The sequence below is a fragment of the Lonchura striata genome, chromosome 1, assembly GCF_046129695.1.
Source record: "Lonchura striata isolate bLonStr1 chromosome 1, bLonStr1.mat, whole genome shotgun sequence".
NCBI lineage: Eukaryota > Metazoa > Chordata > Aves > Passeriformes > Estrildidae > Lonchura > Lonchura striata.
In genome coordinates this window covers 65,886,550-65,907,481 of record NC_134603.1, presented here as the reverse complement: position 1 = coordinate 65,907,481, position 20,932 = coordinate 65,886,550, and the positions used below count along the sequence as shown (strand labels likewise).

Genomic DNA, 20,932 nt, shown 5'->3' with positions numbered 1-20,932 from the left:
GAACTTAAAAGATATGGGGAAGTATTAGTGTGATAAGCATTGGAAGACTACAAATAATCCCAGCCAGCCATGATAAATGCTGGCTGAAACAGAATTAGAATAGGCACAAATGAGGACAACAGAATCATGCAGATTATCAAGTGCCCTTCTTGTAATGTCTGGGAAAGGTGAACTCTTTAATACACAGAGCACACACTCAGGAGGAATACAGCAGTCATCTAAAAAATGGAGGGGTGAAGGGAAATGGGGAAGTAAGTTGGTCAACACTGTTCTCCTGCTTAGACAAAAACAACATGTAAATAAACTGACCTTAAGTACATTTAAGCTGAAGAGCAAGAGGTTCTGCTGCACATTAAAGCCCTACCTTCTTTAAGAAAAAAAAGACTTGCTGGAATTAGGAAGGCTACTGTATCATACAGTTATACAATGCAAGGATACCAAACTTGACAACTCATGAAACAGCAATACATTCAACATTGTGTCTAGCATGGCTTCTTACTTACCGAACAAAATCTTTTTTATGAAAAACTTTGTATAATGTAAGCTTTTATCCCCACGTTAGTAATTTTCACTACCTTTGGAAAACTACTTTACTGTGTTTATAGCTGTATTTTGAAAGGCTTTTCCTTTTTCAAATTTTTCCTCAATGAATCCTGTGAAATCATCACATTTTTACTACAGCTATTTAACACTCTTGTTGAACTTTTGTCATCCATTCACCCATTAGATCCAGGCTTAAGCTCCTCCCTCTCCTGTAGGAATTCAGAGCTATAAACTGCAAGACCAATCTGCCAAGGTACAGATGCTCTGACAAATGTACTTACAGGGCTCAGTTCTTCAGTTATGGAAGTCCTAAGATAAAGGCTTTTTCCAGGGTAGAGAATACATCAACAACATAGTTACAGAAAATATATTCTTACACTGTGCCATAACTATTACAAACAAAATAATCCATCTATTCATTTACATGAAAACTTAAAATTCTTCATGAAAGAAACTATAAATTTTCTGGAGCTTTCCAACTATGCAATTTGCAATGCAAATGTAGATATATTTTGCATGGGGAAGAAGGGAGGAGTACACAGAAGCCTTAATTCTATGGGCATTTCCCAAATGCTTTATCCAACATATTTCCTCACTTACAGAGGGAAGACTCATTCCTGTACCACCATACTACTGTGGGCAACAACTTGCTACAGACAAATATACCTGAACTAATTTGGGCCCTACTTACCAAACAAAATGGTCTGCTTTTTAATTAATTTTCACATAAGAAGTAGCAACATCTTATCCCTTAGACTAAAGCTCATTAGGTTTAAATTCAAAATCTTTGTAAGCAGGTAGGATTAAGAGTATTTTGCCTTACTCAGATAAGGAACCTTATAAAGCTGATTCACAATTTTAAAAGTGACTTCTCTGAAGGTCTGCATACAACCATTTAACAAATTTAAATGTGCACTTAAGTGTGAATAGTGATAGGAGAGACATAATTTAAAATGCACCATAAAACAGATACAGTTTTACACGAAAGACATAACCATTAGTGACAGACATTTCTTTTAGAATTAAAGCATCTCAGAATATGATGAACAGAGACTAAAATAAACTTTCAAGTTGCTTAAGGAAGTAAGTAGAAATACCTTACTGTCAAGCTTTAGCATAACGCTTCCAAGTCCTCTAATGGGCCGTGGAGCAAGAGCTTCCTGACGTTCCTTCACAAAATTTTCAACCAGTTGCCACCAACTTTTGCAGTGGTTTGCCATGAAGTTCAAAACTCCAAAATGAACCACGAATTTTTTAAGTGCCCAAACTGTAACCACAAGAAGGAAATTTAGTATCAGAGATTTCAGAGGAGCACTACAAGACTAGACTCTATTCTATTCTGGAAGACCGATGAAAAAGAAAAGACCCTTGAGTTTTATTTCCCATTAAAAACTTCTGGAGTTTGCCAGTGTTTTTAGTCCTAATCTCCTCACTGGCTTTGCAGCTGTGCAGCTGTGCTTATCCACATGGAACATAGATGACAGCACAAGAAAAGTGACTGCACACTACCCAATAATGCAGCTCAGACTTGATCAAGGCCTAGGATAAGAAGGTGCCACTCCATGATTCTAGTACAGTGGATTTCTTCCTTATCCACACACACACACCCCATGCCAAATGGCTCCACATAAAGTACCACAATCAGAACTTAACAACACTTTACACATAAAAGAAAATTTTCAGCCTAAATTCTTAAGCTTTAGGCCTTGTAAGTTGTTAAACTGTATCTTTCCTTCAAGAAATGACACCACGTCATGCCAAATTTCACAGTAAAGAAGCATCCATTTAAATCTTCTTTTGAAATATTACTGATTTTTTCTTAAAACCTTAAAAAAAAGCTATTTGTGATTAGCATTTTATCTTGGCAACACAGGACACTGAAATTTCTATCACTATTATGTAACTTTACTTTTAATAATTTTTTTATTGTGACTATTATCTAAACCAGATTAATTACTTACTGCCATACATGAGCTCCGCAACAGTTGGCAGTACATCACCACACCATCAAAAATTCACATCATGTTTCTACTTGGAGACGTGTAAAATGCATACATAACCAAAAAAGTTAACTTTTACTGCCTACAGGGCATTTATCCAAGAGCCACAAGAGCTTATTCTCTGCAAGCCACACGTGTATTCGTTTATGTTCTTGTTCTTGTTTTGGAGAGCCAGTGCAAAAATTTGCTGAGGTTTAGTTTACTTACCCTTTGGCACCACCATGTGGCAAATATGGGATTTATTCTCTTGAAGAAACAGAATAATCCAACAATTTCTCTAATAAAATGAGTGGCAAAGACACAAACAAGGAGAAAACACAGTGCAAGTGCCAGCACTGAACTTAAAGGCTGAAGTTCTGTATGATGAAATGCAGCTCATGGTCACAAACTGCTGCTCAGCAAAGCCAGGCAGGCTTGCACTTCACAAGGTGAACAAGATCCTCAAACGGCATTCTAATCTTCCACTGTTATTTAAGACAAGTGTTTACACAGTATCTTCTAAAATAAATGACTGTACACTCATTGCAAAGGAGGTGCTACAGTCAATCAAACGGCTGTAATCATATTAATTTAAAAAGAGGCAAGAGAGGAAAGTCTAAACGACTTATTAAAAAGCAGTGAGCAAAACAAGAAAAAGTCTGCCTAATAACAAGTAATAAAAATCTGCAGGAAGCAGAAAATTACCTGAAAACTATTAAAAAAAAAAAAAAAGGATACAACAGAACAAGCAAGGAAGCAAATGAAAGATCTTAAAGAGACAATACCAGGATTTCTGGTATCACTCAATAAGATGCTGCAAGTGTCCCACAACGTGGTTCATTGCATAGCTTTCCAATTCATAGCAGTTCTTTCACCTTTTCATTTTATGGTATAATTATGGTATCATTTTCCCACCCTCTACACTAAGCAATTTTAAAAGACCATTTCATTCCAATCGAAGTATAAATACATTCAAGGAAAAATGTAAATTGTACCAAGATGTTTCTAATAATTGAAATGCTACATTGTATGAGTCCATTTTACTAATATAAGGAACTCTGGTAAAATTAATACCTTTCTGTTTAAGGTTTTGAGGTGGTTTTTGGGGTTTTTTTTACATACTAGAAGCATCCTGTTTAAGGTCTCAGAAGCGTCTCAAGTTATTACTAGTCTCTCTAAACTTGAACCATTACAAGGAAACTTGCTTTACTAGCCTTCCTATTTTCCTAGTATTTTTACTATTACCTCTCTTTTAGCAATGCAGATTATCATCACTCACCTCCTGACACTTAAAGTAATCCTCTAAGTTTAGCTCTGTTCATCATTATACTGCCTATGTGTAATATTTTTCTGATGATACAGTTCTATGCCACGAAAAAGGACATCATGCCCAGTGTCACTGCTAAGGCAACAAGTCACAAATATTCCCAAAAGTAATTTCTCTTTTGGCTTGAGTTTATTGCTTGGGTAGTTATTTTAGACCTAGTGACTGTCAGAAGCAGTATTCATCTGTCTCATTTAGACGTGTACTTTAATCTAGACTTGTGTGGCTCAAGCTTAAACCATTCACTTCTAACTGCAGAACTGCTGCTTCCCTTCTTCCTCACATGTAAATGTTTTTGAACAGTGGTTAAGTTACTCCTTGACTTTTCAGTAAACTAATCACATAACCTCTGCTTCTAGTAAGTCTAAAATTTATTTTCTAATTGCTTTTTGACTCATGATTGCCATCTCCCATGACATCCAGACACCAAAACTGGGAAGTTCCTTCCGAAGTAACTATACTGGAATGAAATAAAGGTCAAACCCCTCTCTGCTCTTACCCTGCATTCAGCTATTTATATGTCTTGCCATCACATTACCCTTTGCTGCTGCTACAGTGCCACAGCCAAAGGTGCAGCTGTTCCTTTCTCCATGCCTCAGAGTTCACAGCCCTTCAAATAGCTAAGTGTGACCCCAAGTCACAATTTCCTGATGGTTTACAGTAGCTTTTTGCACTGTGCACAGACCTCAAGGCTCTGGTAGCAGTGTGGCCTCTGGAGTGGCCATCAAGGGAAAAGACCAGGGGGTGCCTTGTCCCAGCCACAGCTCCAGGTGGCTTCACAACAGATCCATCACTGGGCAAAGCTGAGCCCATCAGGCATGGCTGTGGTGCTTCAGTGGAAATGTATCAAAGGAAAGGCAGAAACCCCTGGGCAGGGAGAAGAGGAAGGAACACAGAAAAAGTACTAGAGAGGAAAAAGGAACAGAGGGATGAAGAGAGGTAATGAAAAGGGAATTCAGCTCACAGATAAGCCCACATTAAAACACTGGAAGAATGATTGGTTTTGAAGTTATTTGGCCACTAGCCGGGATCAACCCACAACACTTAGTAAAAAAGCAAATAGGTACATTCAAGTGTTAAATGCATTCTGAAATGCTAAAAACTAGCATTTTAACTGAAGTTTAGAGAAAATCCAAGCAAACTAGGAAACTCACTTTGTTTACAGTAGGGGGGTGGGAAGAAATGCCTTCCAATTCATAGTAGCTGATACATACTAGAATTCCCATTTTCCTTTTGCACTCCCCCAAAAGAGTACAGGAAAAAGTGGGATCCAGTTTTAAAATAGTATCTTTTGATAGCTATCATAACTACTCCGATTCTTGCCTGATATATAGGAGAACAGATGCATATAGATGTGAAGCAACAAATCTAATTAACCTCAGACCTAAAATTGGAACTAAATTTATCTTGTGACTCGTCCACAGTGCCTAGCAACCCATTTTTACAGAAATTAAAAGTTAACATGAGCTCTACTTCATTACTGAATAACAGCTAAAATATTCTTCATTTATAGGTGCAAAAAATATGAAAGAATTGACATCAGGGGGAAGAAAAACTGATATAAAACAGAAGTATTCTTACTATGTAAGGTAGGGCACAACATTATTTCAGGTAACTACAATAGTCAACAGAGCAATTAAGCAATTTAACAGAGTTGTCCACTACATAGTAATAGACAGAGCACATCAGTCCTCTTTTTTGAAGTTCATCTTGTCATAACAAGTCATGAAAAGGTTTTTATTTAAAACTACAAGCCTTTCCTCCTGTTTTATTGAACACGATGCCAAACATTTCTAGTAACTGGATTATTACCTGCAAATGGCACTGGCAATAGCTGCACAATCCAGAAATTTAGCCAGATCTGAACAATGACAATGGCCCACACAAGAGTAACAAAGTAAATATCACTAGTTTTCTTTTTTCTAAGAAAAGATCCAATCTCAGTTCTTTGTCTGTTCCCAGAAGATGATGAAGAGGAGGTGTTGAAAGATGATGAAGCTTGTGGAGGTGGAGGCTGATCATTTTCTGTTGTTGATCCTAAAACAAACACATGCAAACAAAGAAGTGGAAATTATCACATTAATATTCACCATAAAATAGAATATGTTCCCTATTCCCAAATTACCTATTTTTTGGAAGGTGGGGGTGAAGGAAGGGACAGCAGAAGGCTGTGGTTTTGTTGTTTGTTTTGGGATTGTTTTTTTTCTTTTAATTTCTCTAAAAGACTGAGAGAGCCTTGGCATTGACCTGCATCCTGAAGAGCTAGATCAAGGCTGTATAAACTCTCCACATCCTGCATCACCATGCCAAGCAGTGCTGAGAGGAGGAGAGATGAAAAGTTGTTACAGCCTCTAAGAGGACTCCTGTCATTGCAGGTAGATTACAAGCCAAATATGTTTTATCAAAGAATCATAAAACCATGAAAACCATAAAATACAGTTAACTTCTAGAAGAAATCTGAAGTCTTAAAATAAATCTTTACCTTCCCTTTACTTCAAGTACTCAAAAAGGAATCTTACATTTGCTCAAAACTCATTTAAACAGAACAAAAAATACAGAGTATACGTTGAAAACCTGTAACTTACAACTGTCTCACTACTACTTTTCCAGAGCACTTGCAACATGAACACAGCAGCACTCACACTGTCATCCTAAATTTCTTGCTCTGTGTAACAAATATTAGTAATATCAAGCACAAGTTAGTGGATAACAAATTTTGTCAGTCTCTCACTAATAAGTTAGCAAACAAGAACTTAAATTCAAAAAGGAAAACAGATGTGTTAAAGATCCTATATATAAACAACAGTCTTTTCATGCAAAAATATTATGTTGAAATTAAAATCCTTGGATGCAGAACATGGCTATTTATTTAATCTTTCAGTTGCTGGATGTCACCAAATCCATATGCAGCCACTCTACATGAAATCTCTCCCTGAGAACACGAAAGTATTAACTTTTACTGAGGCTCTGTGCTGTTGTCCAAATGCCCACATTTCCCACACATCACTACTCGAGGAAAGCCTGCAGCCATAGTGCAGGAATGCACACACAGAAAAATCTGAAAAGTTACTCCATGCTGAAGCACAAAAGGCTATTTAATATGCTGGTACATACCACACAGCTGGTAAACGATGAACACAACTCTTTCACTGGATTTGTGTCACAGACACATCTTCTCCCATGAAGAAAAACTGCGTAAAAACTGTACTACAACATACTACATGTTCAGCAGTCCAACTACTCACGTTCCGCACACATGTTTTTAAGTGCTTTAGCACTACAGCCATTTCTAGCCTAAAGCATGACAGCTAAAAATGTTCAAAAAGGCAAGACTCATTTGTCATATAGTAAGAGTAAGTAACAAACTGCATCCTCACACAGCAGATGAACACTTCTCTTTTATTGCAGAAATCTGCACGGGTATTCTAGGTAAGTGGAACTACTTTTACAGCTTATGAAGACCATCCCCACCACACCAAAACAACAATGCAAATCAACTGATTCATCCAGCTGGGACTGACACCGAGATAATGACAGAAACATCAGATGGTTGCTGGTTATGTATTTGGTGCAACTTCAGAATATTCATGAAGGAACTATGGCATGCAACCTGAAAGAAGGAATTCTGCAAGCAGATAAGCACAGATGGAAAGGTTCTTGGCAGATCAGTGCATTATCTATCTCCATGGCACTATGGCCAGCCCTAAACAACTTTACGTAAGGGGAGAGAAAAAGTCACCTGTAAACAGAAATTTTCATAAAAAGACTAAGTATTTTTGTCATATAGAAGAGGGCCTATGACTCCCCTGTACTTCTCAGTCTATATGTAATAAAGCAGAAGAGTACTAACAGAAACAAATGGATGCACTAAAGGAACAGAAATTTGAAAGCAGTATACCCATAATAAAAAATCTTCCCCTTCAATTTATTCAGCACTTCTTACTGTTCTGCTCCAAAATTAATATAATCAACATAAGAAGTAAAACAAAAAGCAGAAACTCAAAATATTTATCAAACAAAAGGAAGCACTAAAAGCAAAAACAGAAATTAGCTGAAGTCTATGCCTAAGATTACAGTTATACAATAATTTTTGCCCAAAAACTCCTTAGTAGAGTCACATTTAGGAAAAAATAACCTTCCTTCTTTTAGTAATAAAAATTTGATTGACATATTTTTGTAATGAATAATGATTTAATTAAATAACAGCAGCAGTAATGTTAAAAGCAGTAACAATTTAACAGTCTTATTTTTACAGTTTCCCTGTAAGCAGTCTGTATACAAAACACAGGGGCAAGAGATGAGGGAGTAAAAAAGGAAAAGAAAGAAAGAGGAAAAGAAAAAGTTCTAGGTGATCCCAAAGCAAGATAGCTTTTACAGAATGGAGTTCTCCAGCACTTTTAGCAAAATTAAATAGTCACTCCCAATGACCCAGTATTCTCCTCATGACAAACACAGGCCTGCATCAGAACTGCCATTTAGATGACTCTCATAAACCAGTTCACAAAGCACATCTACCCAAAGAAGAACCAAAATTGCAAATGAAAACAGTTACCTTCTGCTGGCAAGATATGCTCTGCAAACCAAGGTGTGAGTGCCTTGTCAATACAAGCAGAGAAACAGAGCTGTCAGTACAGTGATTTTGAGTAACTTCTGGTTTTGTAAAACCCCATTTAGTGTGCTTCATGATATTTTGAGAGATGAAACCTGAAAAGCACCTTTCTATCTTCCAGCTAATGGAAGTATGACAGTCTAAACAGCTAGCAAAATACCTAGGAAAAAATTCTAGCAAATCAGAATGAATGGTACTTCTTTGAATAACAAATTTCATAGGTTGTCTTATTAAGACCTGTTCTTTTCATTACATGATATGTTCTCTGTCACATCAATTTCTCACTGTCACAGAATTTTGAATTATTCTCCTCCCCAGGAAGAAGATAAAGGAACAGTAACATAAAGACAGGTTTCTGTATCTCTATGCAGGGCATAAGACAGGAAAACAATAATTTTACTACTATTAATGAAGAAGTCCGTAGAACATCAGAATTAAGGTACTCCATTAGGGACCACATCTTTCTGTAATTTCACAAGAAAAATACTTCTTATGCTTTTTTTCTAAGAAAACAAAGAAGTGAGGGCAAAAGGGAACCTGAGAGTCATGACTTCATTTAACTATTTTAGTATCTATCATATTTGAAACCAACAAGACAATAGAATCTTGTCTACAAAGTACTTCAGTACTATCTGCTTCAGCAATTGCAGACTTCTTCTTTGCTGTATACACTGGAAACTCTTGGAATACCAGGAAGGACCATTTAGACCACACAAACTGGTACCATTAAACTCCTCGCCCCCAGTACTAAATACCAGTATTCAACAATAAAGCATGGAAAAACATGGGTGTTCAGAAAAAAATCAGCAAAGCTTATACTCCCTCATGGTCTTTTAATACACGATTTTAAGCCTGATTGTTCTGTAATGGATTTATTAGTGTCAGGAAAACCAAAAAAGCTGTGAGTTCTTAAGCCTGTAGGTAAAACTTTTTGCTGTATAAGAATAATATTTCATCATCATTCAAAAGATCCAAACCAAAGATAGGCAAAATTATGATTAATATATCACAGAACAGAATACTAATTTTTACCAGATTGTTGGAATATTATTTTAACTGTTGTCAGGAGTTAAAAGAAAACTCCATGGGTTTTTTTTTTTTTTGTCCTGTGAAGGAAAACAACAGAATTCACAAGACAAAAAACACTTAACTGGTTCGCTGTTTCAAGAGAAGTCAAAAAAATATAAAAGACACCTTTGAAAAACTGTTGTAGTTATCTCTTCTTGAAAACAGAAAGACAACTGTCTTAAAGAAGTGAAAAAATAAGAACTGGTTAACTAAAAAAATAGCAATGAAAGAACACAATCACTTCCATAGCCCATTTGTGGGCATTTGTTACTTTTCCAGATTTCATAATTCAGCTTAAAAAAATTTTCTCATTTCCAAAATTAAAGATTGAACACAGAAATATAGGAGAACTGTTACCATAATGCTCTGATTTCAAATTTCAGGACATAATTTCACAGGCTTTTATGTTTATATTGATGATAGTAATATAAAATGTAAAAAAGAAAAAGCTAAGATTAAGTTGTCTAAAGCTGCTGGTTTTAGATTTAAAAATTAAGCTTTGGAAGTTCACATTCTGTCAAGTTGAATTATCTTTCTGGTTTGGTTTGCAGGAAATGGATGAAACTTTTCAATTTCCAGAAATCTCAGTTTAATTTTCAACTATCACATTTCATCGAAGACCTACCCAAAAAAAAAGGTGGTAAAGTTCCAAATTAGCACTGGATATCTAAATACTTTGTCTGAACTCTTAAACCAATTGTTTTACAGTAAGTGGAAGTATCATGTGACTCAAGCCACAAAGTCAAGTAAACTAACTATACGAAGGACTTTGAGCATGCCATATTTTAAGTGGTGTGTTTTTTTCTCACTGCAATGTACACAAAAATTCCTCCAGTCTGTCTGTACCTGGTGCAGAAATACAGCTATATAACATGTAACTGACAACAAATCAAAAGGATAGAAAAATTAAGATAATTAACAATGAAAAACAGCAAAAAAAAATATATCTTCATTAAAAAAAACACCCACAAAATAATAATAAAACCTTCTAGTCAGGTCTTCAACAGCCACATAAACTATCCGTTGCTAGACAGCTTTTATACTAGAATCTTCTTGACATTTTCTAAAAACAGATAAACCTGATTCACAATTTGGACACTATTTTGGACAAAATTAAGAGGTTATGAACTATTTTGAAATTTTATCTGAATTCCGTCAATTTTCATGCCTTTAGAGCAAATTCAAATGTTTCTTACAGAGTATTCAGTCACCTGAGGGTTGGGAGGAATGTTCATTATTGGACTCATCTTCTGTCATTGAAATTGCCATGGCAATTGTTGAAGCAGCAATGGAAATCACCTGACCAGGAAGCTCCGCCCCTGTAAAATATATACATGCATGTAAGTAACAAAAAGATTAAGCCTTAAATTTTTTTGTTTTGTGTTAGATATCCACTGGAGCTGTCAGGCAGCAGAAATTATATGGATAGATGCTGTTAATGTTTAGCATGTATTATATGTAGTCAACATGATCAAACAAGAATGAGTGCTATTAATTTTAGTATTACAACACATCTGCAGCCAAAACTCAAAACCAGTTATTTGCTTACTGCTTTTCTTGATAATGAGCTGCTATCAACCAAGACATTCACAGCTGCTGCCAGTACAATTATTAAGAAAGAATTTATACCAGTAATCAACTTTACTAACCAACTAAAACAGCCAGACAGGAAAAAGGTTTCCTTCATCAGGAATTTATGATGCCTTTACTTTTTTCTAAATTGACTTGCAACAGGAAAAAACTATTATTCTCAAAATCTAAACACAAAACATATTTTTACGAAACTATTTTAAAAACAAATGATTGGATATTGGAAACTTGCTGGATGGAGCTGTCTTGGTTTCTCACATACTCAGTATTTTAAGAGCTACTAAACCCATATTGCTCATTTCTTTCAAAATTAGCCTCTGATTTCAAACATCCTGGTCTACCTTCATGCCTGAAATTGCATACGGAAATCCATGAACTCAAGGAATTTGGCTTAATAATGAGTTGCTACTTTACCATGGAAAAGAAACATCAGTCCGTGACAATAATTTTTCTGTAAAGAATCCAAGATTCACTTCAGCATGAGTAAACCACTTTGAAACACACTAAACATCCTATACTAAATTCTTGCAATCCATATGGTATTGAATTTATGGGGATACAGTCCATATTATTTCATTTGACTTAAGTGAATTTTTGCCTCCAACAGTAAAAAGAAAGAGTGACTTTTCCTTACCAGAAGACTCCTTTCCATTCTGCTGTTCATGCAACATGCCTACTGTCATCAGAACAACTATAACCAGAAATACAGGAATTCTCCAGGAACCTGCCACAGAAGCTGAAAGATATAGTGTTGGGATGTTTTTTACAAGAAAAATTACACCATTAGTAAACCCTACATTGACCAAAATCAAGAAAGGCAGCACATCAATGAAAAACGAAAGAAGTCATAAAACAAACAGGCTTTCTGCATTAAAGAAAAAGAAGAACAGAAAAAAAACATGAACAAACCAAGTTGTTACTGTTCCTAACTTCAGTGATATTATGTTAACATAGAGAACAATTTTGAAAACAGCATTCAAAATCACATGAAAATACACACAAAATCAAAACATTTTCGATATCAGAGAAAAGCCATGTTCCCCCAAAAAATGTGTATTTATGCTAGATCTCCACAGAATTAGATTTTTCTCCTATTCAGCCTGTACTTACAGTAAATACAAGACTGTCAAAATCTAAGCAAATGCAAAGTCAGTACATATAGCTTAAATCTCAGGGAAGCAGCCTTGTTGCAGCCGTCCCCCTGCGAGCTCTGCAATTCCCAGTATCGGCAGGTCCGGCGCAGGGACAGACAGCGATAGCATGGGTCTTGGGGTGGAACAACATGGATTTATCCCTGGGCTCCCAGACAAGACTTTGGGGGTGTGGTGAACAGAAGTTTTTATACACCAACTCAGGAGGAGAGGTGTAGGAAAGTGACGCAATGAGGATATGGTAAGAGAGGAGTATAAGGTGGGGCAAATAGCTTATGAGCCTATCAGGGAAAATGAGGGGTATCATAATAAAAAGTAACAAATGGGGTGTCGAGGGCAACAAGACAGACACAGAACTCTCTGGAGGAAGGGGTAGGAATTGACAACTAGGAAAGGAGGAGGTTAGGGAAGGGCTTGGGAAAATTGGCAACTGGGAAAGGGAGGGGTTTAGGGAGGAAAACTGGGGGTAAACATGGATTCAAAGCAAAACACAACACAACACATCCTCACATGGTCAGAACAACCTTTGAAACCTGCTGCTAAAGTAATCATGAGGTACAATGTGAAACCTTCTATCATGGTAGTCTTCTATTAACTGCACAATTCTTCCACCATGAACTCTGATATGAGAACATAAAGTGATAATCTATTATATTAAATGTGTAACATAAGTCTAAAAGATTACTATAATCTTACATTTGTATGAATAGATTATATAAATTACTGGCAAGTGTATTTTATACTGCTGATATCATTCTGATATGCTTGTTGACTATGAATAATTTTTTTTTTTGCTTCTGTTACCATTATTAAACACATTTTGCAGCTTCAGCCTTGGTTAATGGCAGGCTTTCAATAAAATATCACAAATGAATGTCTAAAGCCAGGCTCACATGACCCCAGCCTTTCCTCATTGTCAAGAAGTTCACATTGGCTGTGAACCAAATAAGGGGAAACCACAGGAAATACAAAGGCATGAGGAGTGGAAGACATTGCTCAGCATCTTGATGCCTTCCCATTCCCTACTCTAAAGCTCCCTTCTGGACACAAGCAGCCAGAATTACTGAGCAGACTAAACAGTTTGAATCTCAGCTAAGACTCTATTTCACAGATTTAGTAGAAGAGCAAGTGAGGAGCTTTGTTTACAGAACTCTCAGATATCAGAATAGTAACTTCTTGTTACTCACCTAAGTGAAAGAGCAGCATAATCCAGACAGGAACAGAGATTGCTTTTAAGTAACGTTCAGTGCTTATATTCCACTTGAATGAAACCATCAGCAGGTAACCAACTACCAATGTCCATATCTTTAAGAAAAAGATACACATAGGTATGTATATATACATCAAAAGAGACCTCTACTGTACTCATGTATGTGTGTACAGTCATGCACACACCCATAACTGTCATACACAGAGAAATGAAGTCAGCTTGTAAGTCTTTAAGAAGCCCACATTTCAATTAATTGCATGAGATCATCAGCAGCACCTATGTGGCCACAGGGAGACAGAGCTGGCCAGCACAGCATGCTGCACTCATTACAGCATGGAGCAATTTGCCAGCTCCTGTGTTTCAGTCCAAAGAGACAAAAGGGAGCTTAAGCCAAAGAAGCCATTAGGAAGCACAACAGAAACTGCTGTTCCTCAGTGATGCCAGTTCACAAAACAGATGCCTTTAGAGAACATGTAATTTTTTCATTTTTTTAACTTAAAAAAACAAGAACAAGAAGACATCAGTGACAACTTGGGTTTGCTGTTTCTAACTGCCTTCTACTACGCTACACATCAGATAAACAGCAATACAGATTTGGAGTTAAGAATCCTGAAATGATGAATTTGAGCTGAAAAGAAAGAAGGAAGCAGGAAGAGTAACAGGAGGTGAAAAGCTACTACTCGGGAGAGGATGTGAAGTAAAACCTGTAAAAAACCTGTAAAAATTAAAACACAGTGTTTCATACTTAAAATAAATAACTAAACATATTTCTGGCTCACATTCAATGAACGTTCCCTATCCCTTACCAGTTTTAAATACACCTTCAAATTTACACTTATAAATCCATAAATTCCAATGAAGTTCGAACAGAATTTCTATTAAGAGCATTTGCTGAATCAGACATCACTGTAAGAAGGAAGAATGCACAGGCAGAGACACAGAACAAGTAATTAGGAAGAACACACCAGAGGAGTTTTCACCTCTACTCTCCACTGACAACTCATGCTGAAAACACAACAGTCCTTGTGAAAAGCAGGTTTGTGTGACTACTGCCACATATCTAATTGACGGGGAGGAAATCTTAGCTGTACTGAATTGAGCAGACAAGCAGGGAGTGATGTCCCTGATAACTTCAGAGGGAATGATCACATATGCAAGGTAATTTAAAATAACTTAAGATATGTGAACAAAGGTATACCTGCCCTTTGCATACTAATGATTCTCATCTAAGCAGATCACTCCAACTTTTCACTTATTTCTAGTTTTGCAACAACAGAGTTCCATAATGCTTATGGCCAACTGCAGACTCAAAATAAATGTCTAAAACTAACATAACCCATAGACATCAAGACTAAAGTCACAAAGAAAAAATTCTTACCAGAGATGCACAGTAGCACTCCTTTAGTAGGTTTAAACATAAATTCACTCATAAGGCACTTCACAGTACAGCTCTAATTGCAATAGTAACTCATCACAAAAATACTATCTTACTCCCCAACATCAGCCATACAGCATCTTTGTACGATGAATGTTCCAGTTCCAAGCTGGTTTTAGCTTTTCAATTTAATTATTTTAAATTTTAATTTAATAATCTTAAATTACAAACAGAAGACTCAGTATGTTCAGTAATTTAAAATTTCTGTTTAAAAACAAGTAGACAGCTAATAGGGTATAAGCCTATGTTTAACAGCCAACAAAGCAAAACACACTGCACTGCTTTTATCCATGCATGTAGCTGAATATTATAGGGTTTAGGTATTTAATAACTTTGTGTTTGAAGTTAAAATAATTTATCAGTTATCATTTCTAAAAGCTTAGCAAATGATCCAAGTAGAAGTCTTCACTTATATTGAATAGAGAGAAATTGTTTACTTTTAAACTAAGCAGTCACTGTTTCAGAGATCAAACAATAACCTTCCTGAAGCTCTGTAAAAAGAACTGTGTAGTCAACTGTCTGGGGCAAGAAGTTTAATTTCAGTGACACCATGGATTAATCAGCTCTTTATTGGTTAATCCTATGGCCAAGCAAATCCCTACCCTGCAAGAATCAAGTGCACAGGAACTAGGGTAGCCTACTTCCAACAGCTCATACCTGAAAGCAACTAACAAGGCAAATTAACTTAAATTGACATGGACTAGGATTTCATACCATACTGACTTGACAACAGCATACTTTTTTTTTTCCTTAACCCTTTAAAAGCATGTTACATAATCCTTCCCACTGTTTTTCTGGATGGTCTCCAAATATTTTGGCTTGAAAAGCACGGAGAATATTAATAGCCTCTTTGCTATTGTATGTCATTCTCAAGAACTGACATAATTGAAACAAAGAATGAAAGACTGCCTACTTTCACTAAAATTAAGCTACTTAATTATTGCATTGAAACTGTAATTGATAAGATTCCATGCTAAGACAAAATGCCTATAAATTTAATTTATAAATAAATAGTTTAATTTATAAGTTAACCAGGTAACTAATACATACATGTCAGATTTTGCAGAATGCATTAACTCTCATCAACTATTTAGCAAGCTGAAATAGTTGCAGATGCCTTTCACCACGTACTCTGCAATTTTAAATCACTCCTCAATCACAATTATTTACAGACATGCTCAGCTTCCATATATCGAAACTTAGGGATAATTTAATCCTGCAAGCAGGTTTGTGTGACTACTGCCACATATCTAATTGGTGGAGAGGAAATCTTAGCTGTACTGAATTGAGCAGACAAGCAGATCTTCATTCATGCCTTTCCTCATTCCCTGACCTACCTTAATAGACAGCCAAGACCTCATTTTTCATATCTCCTCTGCATTTTGTAGCACCTCTCACAAACTGAACTAAGTGTTGCTTTGCATTTAGACATGTAAAACTGTCAACTTTTCTGAATAAATAGTGCCAAGACTGCAGAGTAACTTCTTGGATTTTAGCATCCATTTCAGTGTTAAAGTGGTAAATTTAAGAGGCAGATTTAGAGACGTCTAAGGCAACTATGAAGGGCTTTAGTTCTCTTTAAATTGCCAACTAGAGACAAAATTACACCATAGAAAGATGCAGCTTTTACATTAAACTCAAGCATCTGCTTCTGATTTTTCTTTGAAATTTCTGTGCTGGAAAGTCGAGGATTTATCAGCATGAACTATCACCAACATTACTGAAAGTTTCTTTCTCCTTCCTGGTGAAGAAATTGAAGTTGAAGGATTTGAAAATCGGAGCCACTCTTCTGTCTTTGACCTCATTTTTCATGAACAAACTCTTACTACTCAACTTTTGACAATGTTTATACTGATTTATGTTAGAGAGTAAAACTCTTTATTTACACAGCTCCCTCCCCTTTTTCCTATCAACAAGTTAACTTCTATGGGGAAGGTTTTGCAGGTGAGTGCATTCAATAACTGTTACTTTAAGTGGCAATTCATTATCTCCTACTGCCAGCTAGACAGTCCCACCTCTTCTGCACAACAACTTCAACATTCATCCAGCCAGCTCAAGATCCCTAAGCTCATAAAAAACTACCTGTAATTCAGTTATAGCAAAATAAGCTCATAGAAGCATGGCAGGCACCAACAACAGGGCAACAGAAGCATATGTCAGAAGTGCAATAAGTAAGAGCTTCCCACTGCAAAGCTGTTGGAATGATTCAGTCTTTCTTGGAACACTGCCCCAACATCTCAACATCCAGCAGCAAACACATTTCACACCTGCTTCATTTGCCTTCTCAGGCACATGTGGTTGTGACAGCCTGGTCAGAGAGAGAAAACCAGATAAACTTTTCCCAGAACAATTCCTGGGAAAGTTGTGAGAAGCTCAAAGAAAATAATTAAAACAATTCTTATCTTAAGGCTCTGCAGCTGGTGTTTTGAACAGTTGCTTCTTATTAGATGTTTACCAAAGGGTGGTTTCTTAATTAGCCAATGGTGACTGTTTTAATTACATGACCAATCAGGTCCACCTGTATCAGAACTGTGTATAAAAGGAACAGGTTTCCTAATAAAATTATTATTAGCCTTCGGGAGACCTAGAGTCTACGTGTTACTCATCCATCCGTCCCTGACTCAATGACAGGCACATGCTATGATTCTTGGGGTGGTCCTGTGCAGGGCCAGGAGCGGGACTTCAGTGATCCTTCTGGGTCCCTTCCAACTCAGGATATTCCATGATTCTATGAACAATCCCACAAGTAAATCCAACAGTGAAGACTGAGAAGATGAATCAACACTTACTTCTTTTGATGTATACCCTGCCAACCTGCCAAAATTTTTCAGTTTTTAACAAGTCAGCACCTACAAAACTGAGTCTGAACTCCTTACTTTTCTAATTGTAACTCTACCCTCTCCCCTGGCCATTTTAAAATGATGCTTTTTCCTGGTCGCTCTGTCAACTTGGAAATCATAGAGCAAGGTTTTTCAGAGTTTCGTTCATGTTTTGGTTTGTTTAGGGGATTTTAACTGAGCTTTAAATTTAAAAGTGTTTGATGGATCTACAGATCTAATTTAAATTGTTTTCTATTTTTCCAGTCTCCATGCTTTGAGAAAAAAAAAAAGGCCAAACTACCTCATCAGTTCCCTTTAGTATTTTAAAACCAAATTTTCATTTTGAAATAGAGTTTTTAACTAGTTTCTCTTAAAATAAAAAAAATCATTAAAAACATTGACCAAGTATTAACACAGCACTTTTGCAAACTTTTAAAACAGCACTGTAGAGTGACGATGATTTAATGAGGTGATCTTATGACACCAGTTGACTATTTCTACATCTCCCTCCTCAGTGGTGATGCAGGCTGACAAAGGAAAATGAACCTACCAAAAAAGCTGAGCAGAAGAGTGTTGGACTTGAAAAATGAAGCAACACAATGCATTAAATGCACTGCCAAAAGACAAACTGTGTTTGCCTTCAAGAAAAAAAAAAGTATGTTTTCTTTATCTGCCTGTTCATTTGAAAATGGCTTTCTAAAGAACACAAAAGATAATAAGGAGGCAGGTGATATATTATAAAGATGTCATTTTGACTCCAGTTTCCAGAACCAAAATTAATTTATGGTAGCTTTGTGCATTTTCATTAGTACACAAAACATCCCATAACGTGCAGACTAAGTGTACCTGTCCTTTAGCACAGAGACAGCCCTTATGAAACATATAAGCAAATACCCAAACTCCAATTAATCACACATGTGAGACTATTTTTCACCTCAGAGCAAAGACAAGCACCTCCTCCCTTCACTTAGGAAGCCTTCATTTACCTAAAGCAGGTTCTAAGTGGACACAAGTAAGTTATTCCTTGTCTCAAGTCCAAAGGAGTAGAGAACTGAGTGCCCACTCTGTTTCTTCTAAAACCCCCAAACATGGCATATATCCATATTGGTATTTCTGGCATTAAAAAACACAGACTACTAAACCACCTGAAACAGAAACATGGTGTTCAGTGAGATCACCCCTTTGTGAAGGAATGAAAATATGAACTTTTAACTAGAGCCCAGGGGCAGGAGGAAACTGACTATCAAAATCAACACCACCACACATGGGCTGAAAATTATTTTCAATGTTTCCTGCAACATTTTCTACACTGAATTTAAGAAAAAAAAATCATAACATCTAAGATATCCAGAAGACTGAAGCAATGGATGTTGAAAATACTTCTCCTTTAGTTCACTTTTCCTGTCTTAATATAAAAGCTACTTATGAGGAACTAGTAATAAATATGCCATTCAGAAATCAAATGCATTAATTATTCTCTTGCAAAAAGAGGTTTCCAGAGCATATCAAATTCTTTACCCACAGACAGAGCACCACTCCCCTGACATAATTCATGGTAACACTTTTGCAAGAGATGGCTCCTCAACATACACAATTTCTTCATCTTCTTCTTTTATTATATAGAGCACAGTTAAAATTTTGCTGAACAGTTCCATAATGATCATTCCTTTCAGAGGTGTCGGAATAAGAAACATCATTGTGTTCAACCAATACATATAAATACCAGTAAATAGCTAATATTATGTAGCATATATCATTAAGATTTAGGCTACTGACAGCTTTGAGGCTGTAGTTCCTGCATATAAATAGGAACAAGCGCCTCAGCTTCTCCAAGAAAGGTACCTCACTGCAGGCTCTTCCAAAACTGAAGGTGGGTGTGGAAGGGAAGAACAACAGTAGAAAACATTATCAACATCCCAGACTTTCCCTGCCTCTACCCATCTTGTTTTTAAACAGGCCACACGTGGTCTATACACAGTTTATCTCTACCAAGAAAAGTTGTGAAAACATACCAAAATCTGTGGTTCTGGCAAGGTGTGTTTACAGTCAGTATTTGGCTGTATCATTTATAAGCCAGGACACCATAATAATAAAGGATAAGCCAGGATACCATAATAAACAGCAGAAAGAATACTTAATAGCTTGTTCAGGTGTTTGTTTTGGTTTGGGTTTTTTTTCTTTGTGGTGGGCAAGTTTTAGAAACCTGCAAGCCTGCTCTAAGTAGAAAGGGAGGGAAAAAAAAGCCCACCTAAGCTAAACCCTCAAAGAAATAGAAATTGTATATGCATTAAAAATCAGAAGTGTGCCTATTCCTTTATTAGAAGTTGCCCCATCAGGTGAACTCAACAAAACATTGATGCTTTTTTGCCCCTACAGGTGATACTCAATAGGACTGTGGAAGCCAAACACCTCAGAGCATGGAAGAATGCTTGGAGCATTTCAAGCTGCTGGGGGAGTGACATTTAGTGCAACACAAACAGAGGTTTCCCTGGTGGATGTCTCACAGAATCCCTGATGGGGAGCAGACAGTACCAGCCAAAACAGGTAGCATGTACTCTGACAATATTCCAATACAGCAGTCATGGCAATGGCGTTTCCAGATCCGCCCAGCACCCTGGTGAGGGTAAGACTGATTAAGTGCTCTAACTGCATGGAAACCCCCAGAACAACACAAGTTGTACCTCACACAGTCAGAGATATAAAAATACACTGACACACACATGTGACTACACTGTTGTGAGCCTGCAATAATCTGTGACAAAGCAAGGAAGAAAGACCAGCCAAAGAGAAAGATTTTGACAACCCTGTAATCAAGTTCACTGCAGAGAATTCTGCTCATTATGACTACATCGAATTTAATTTACGAAGATGAATCTCAGAGCCAACACAGACAGCTGTATAATTCTTTACATCTGCTGGGATATACAAACTACCTGTTCCCCAAATAAATACAAGCATGTAAATTCTTCTTCTAAAAAAAAAAGAAAATATAAAGAATAGCTGGACTTGGGTATATATATTAAGCGTAAAACATCAGCCTAAAATAGTTTGAACTCCTGCAACAAAGCAAAATATTTTGGTTTTTAGATACAGTGCTGGACACAGGCATAGCTCCTGCAAAACTAGTGAAATTGCTGCAGCCCAAAAGCATGTAGGACTATATTCAGTCCACTGTGGGAAAAACTCCCATCCTTTCCAAGAAAT

At 36.6% G+C, this 20,932-nt stretch overlaps 1 protein-coding gene across 2 annotated transcripts in view; it reads right to left on the bottom strand.

Annotated features, from left to right (window-relative positions):
- The window catches only part of TMEM245 (transmembrane protein 245), a 77,823-nt gene that overhangs the window by 53,468 nt on the left and 3,423 nt on the right, over positions 1-20,932 (bottom strand). For both annotated transcript variants that reach the window (XM_021528770.2, XM_021528771.2), the window contains exons 2-6: positions 13,452-13,569; positions 11,748-11,849; positions 10,735-10,842; positions 5,659-5,883; positions 1,641-1,810 (exon numbers count right to left, since the gene is read on the bottom strand). In XM_021528770.2, coding sequence (XP_021384445.2) covers positions 1,641-1,810; positions 5,659-5,883; positions 10,735-10,842; positions 11,748-11,849; positions 13,452-13,569 — 723 coding nt within the window. The remainder of the gene's footprint in view (positions 1-1,640; positions 1,811-5,658; positions 5,884-10,734; positions 10,843-11,747; positions 11,850-13,451; positions 13,570-20,932) is intronic.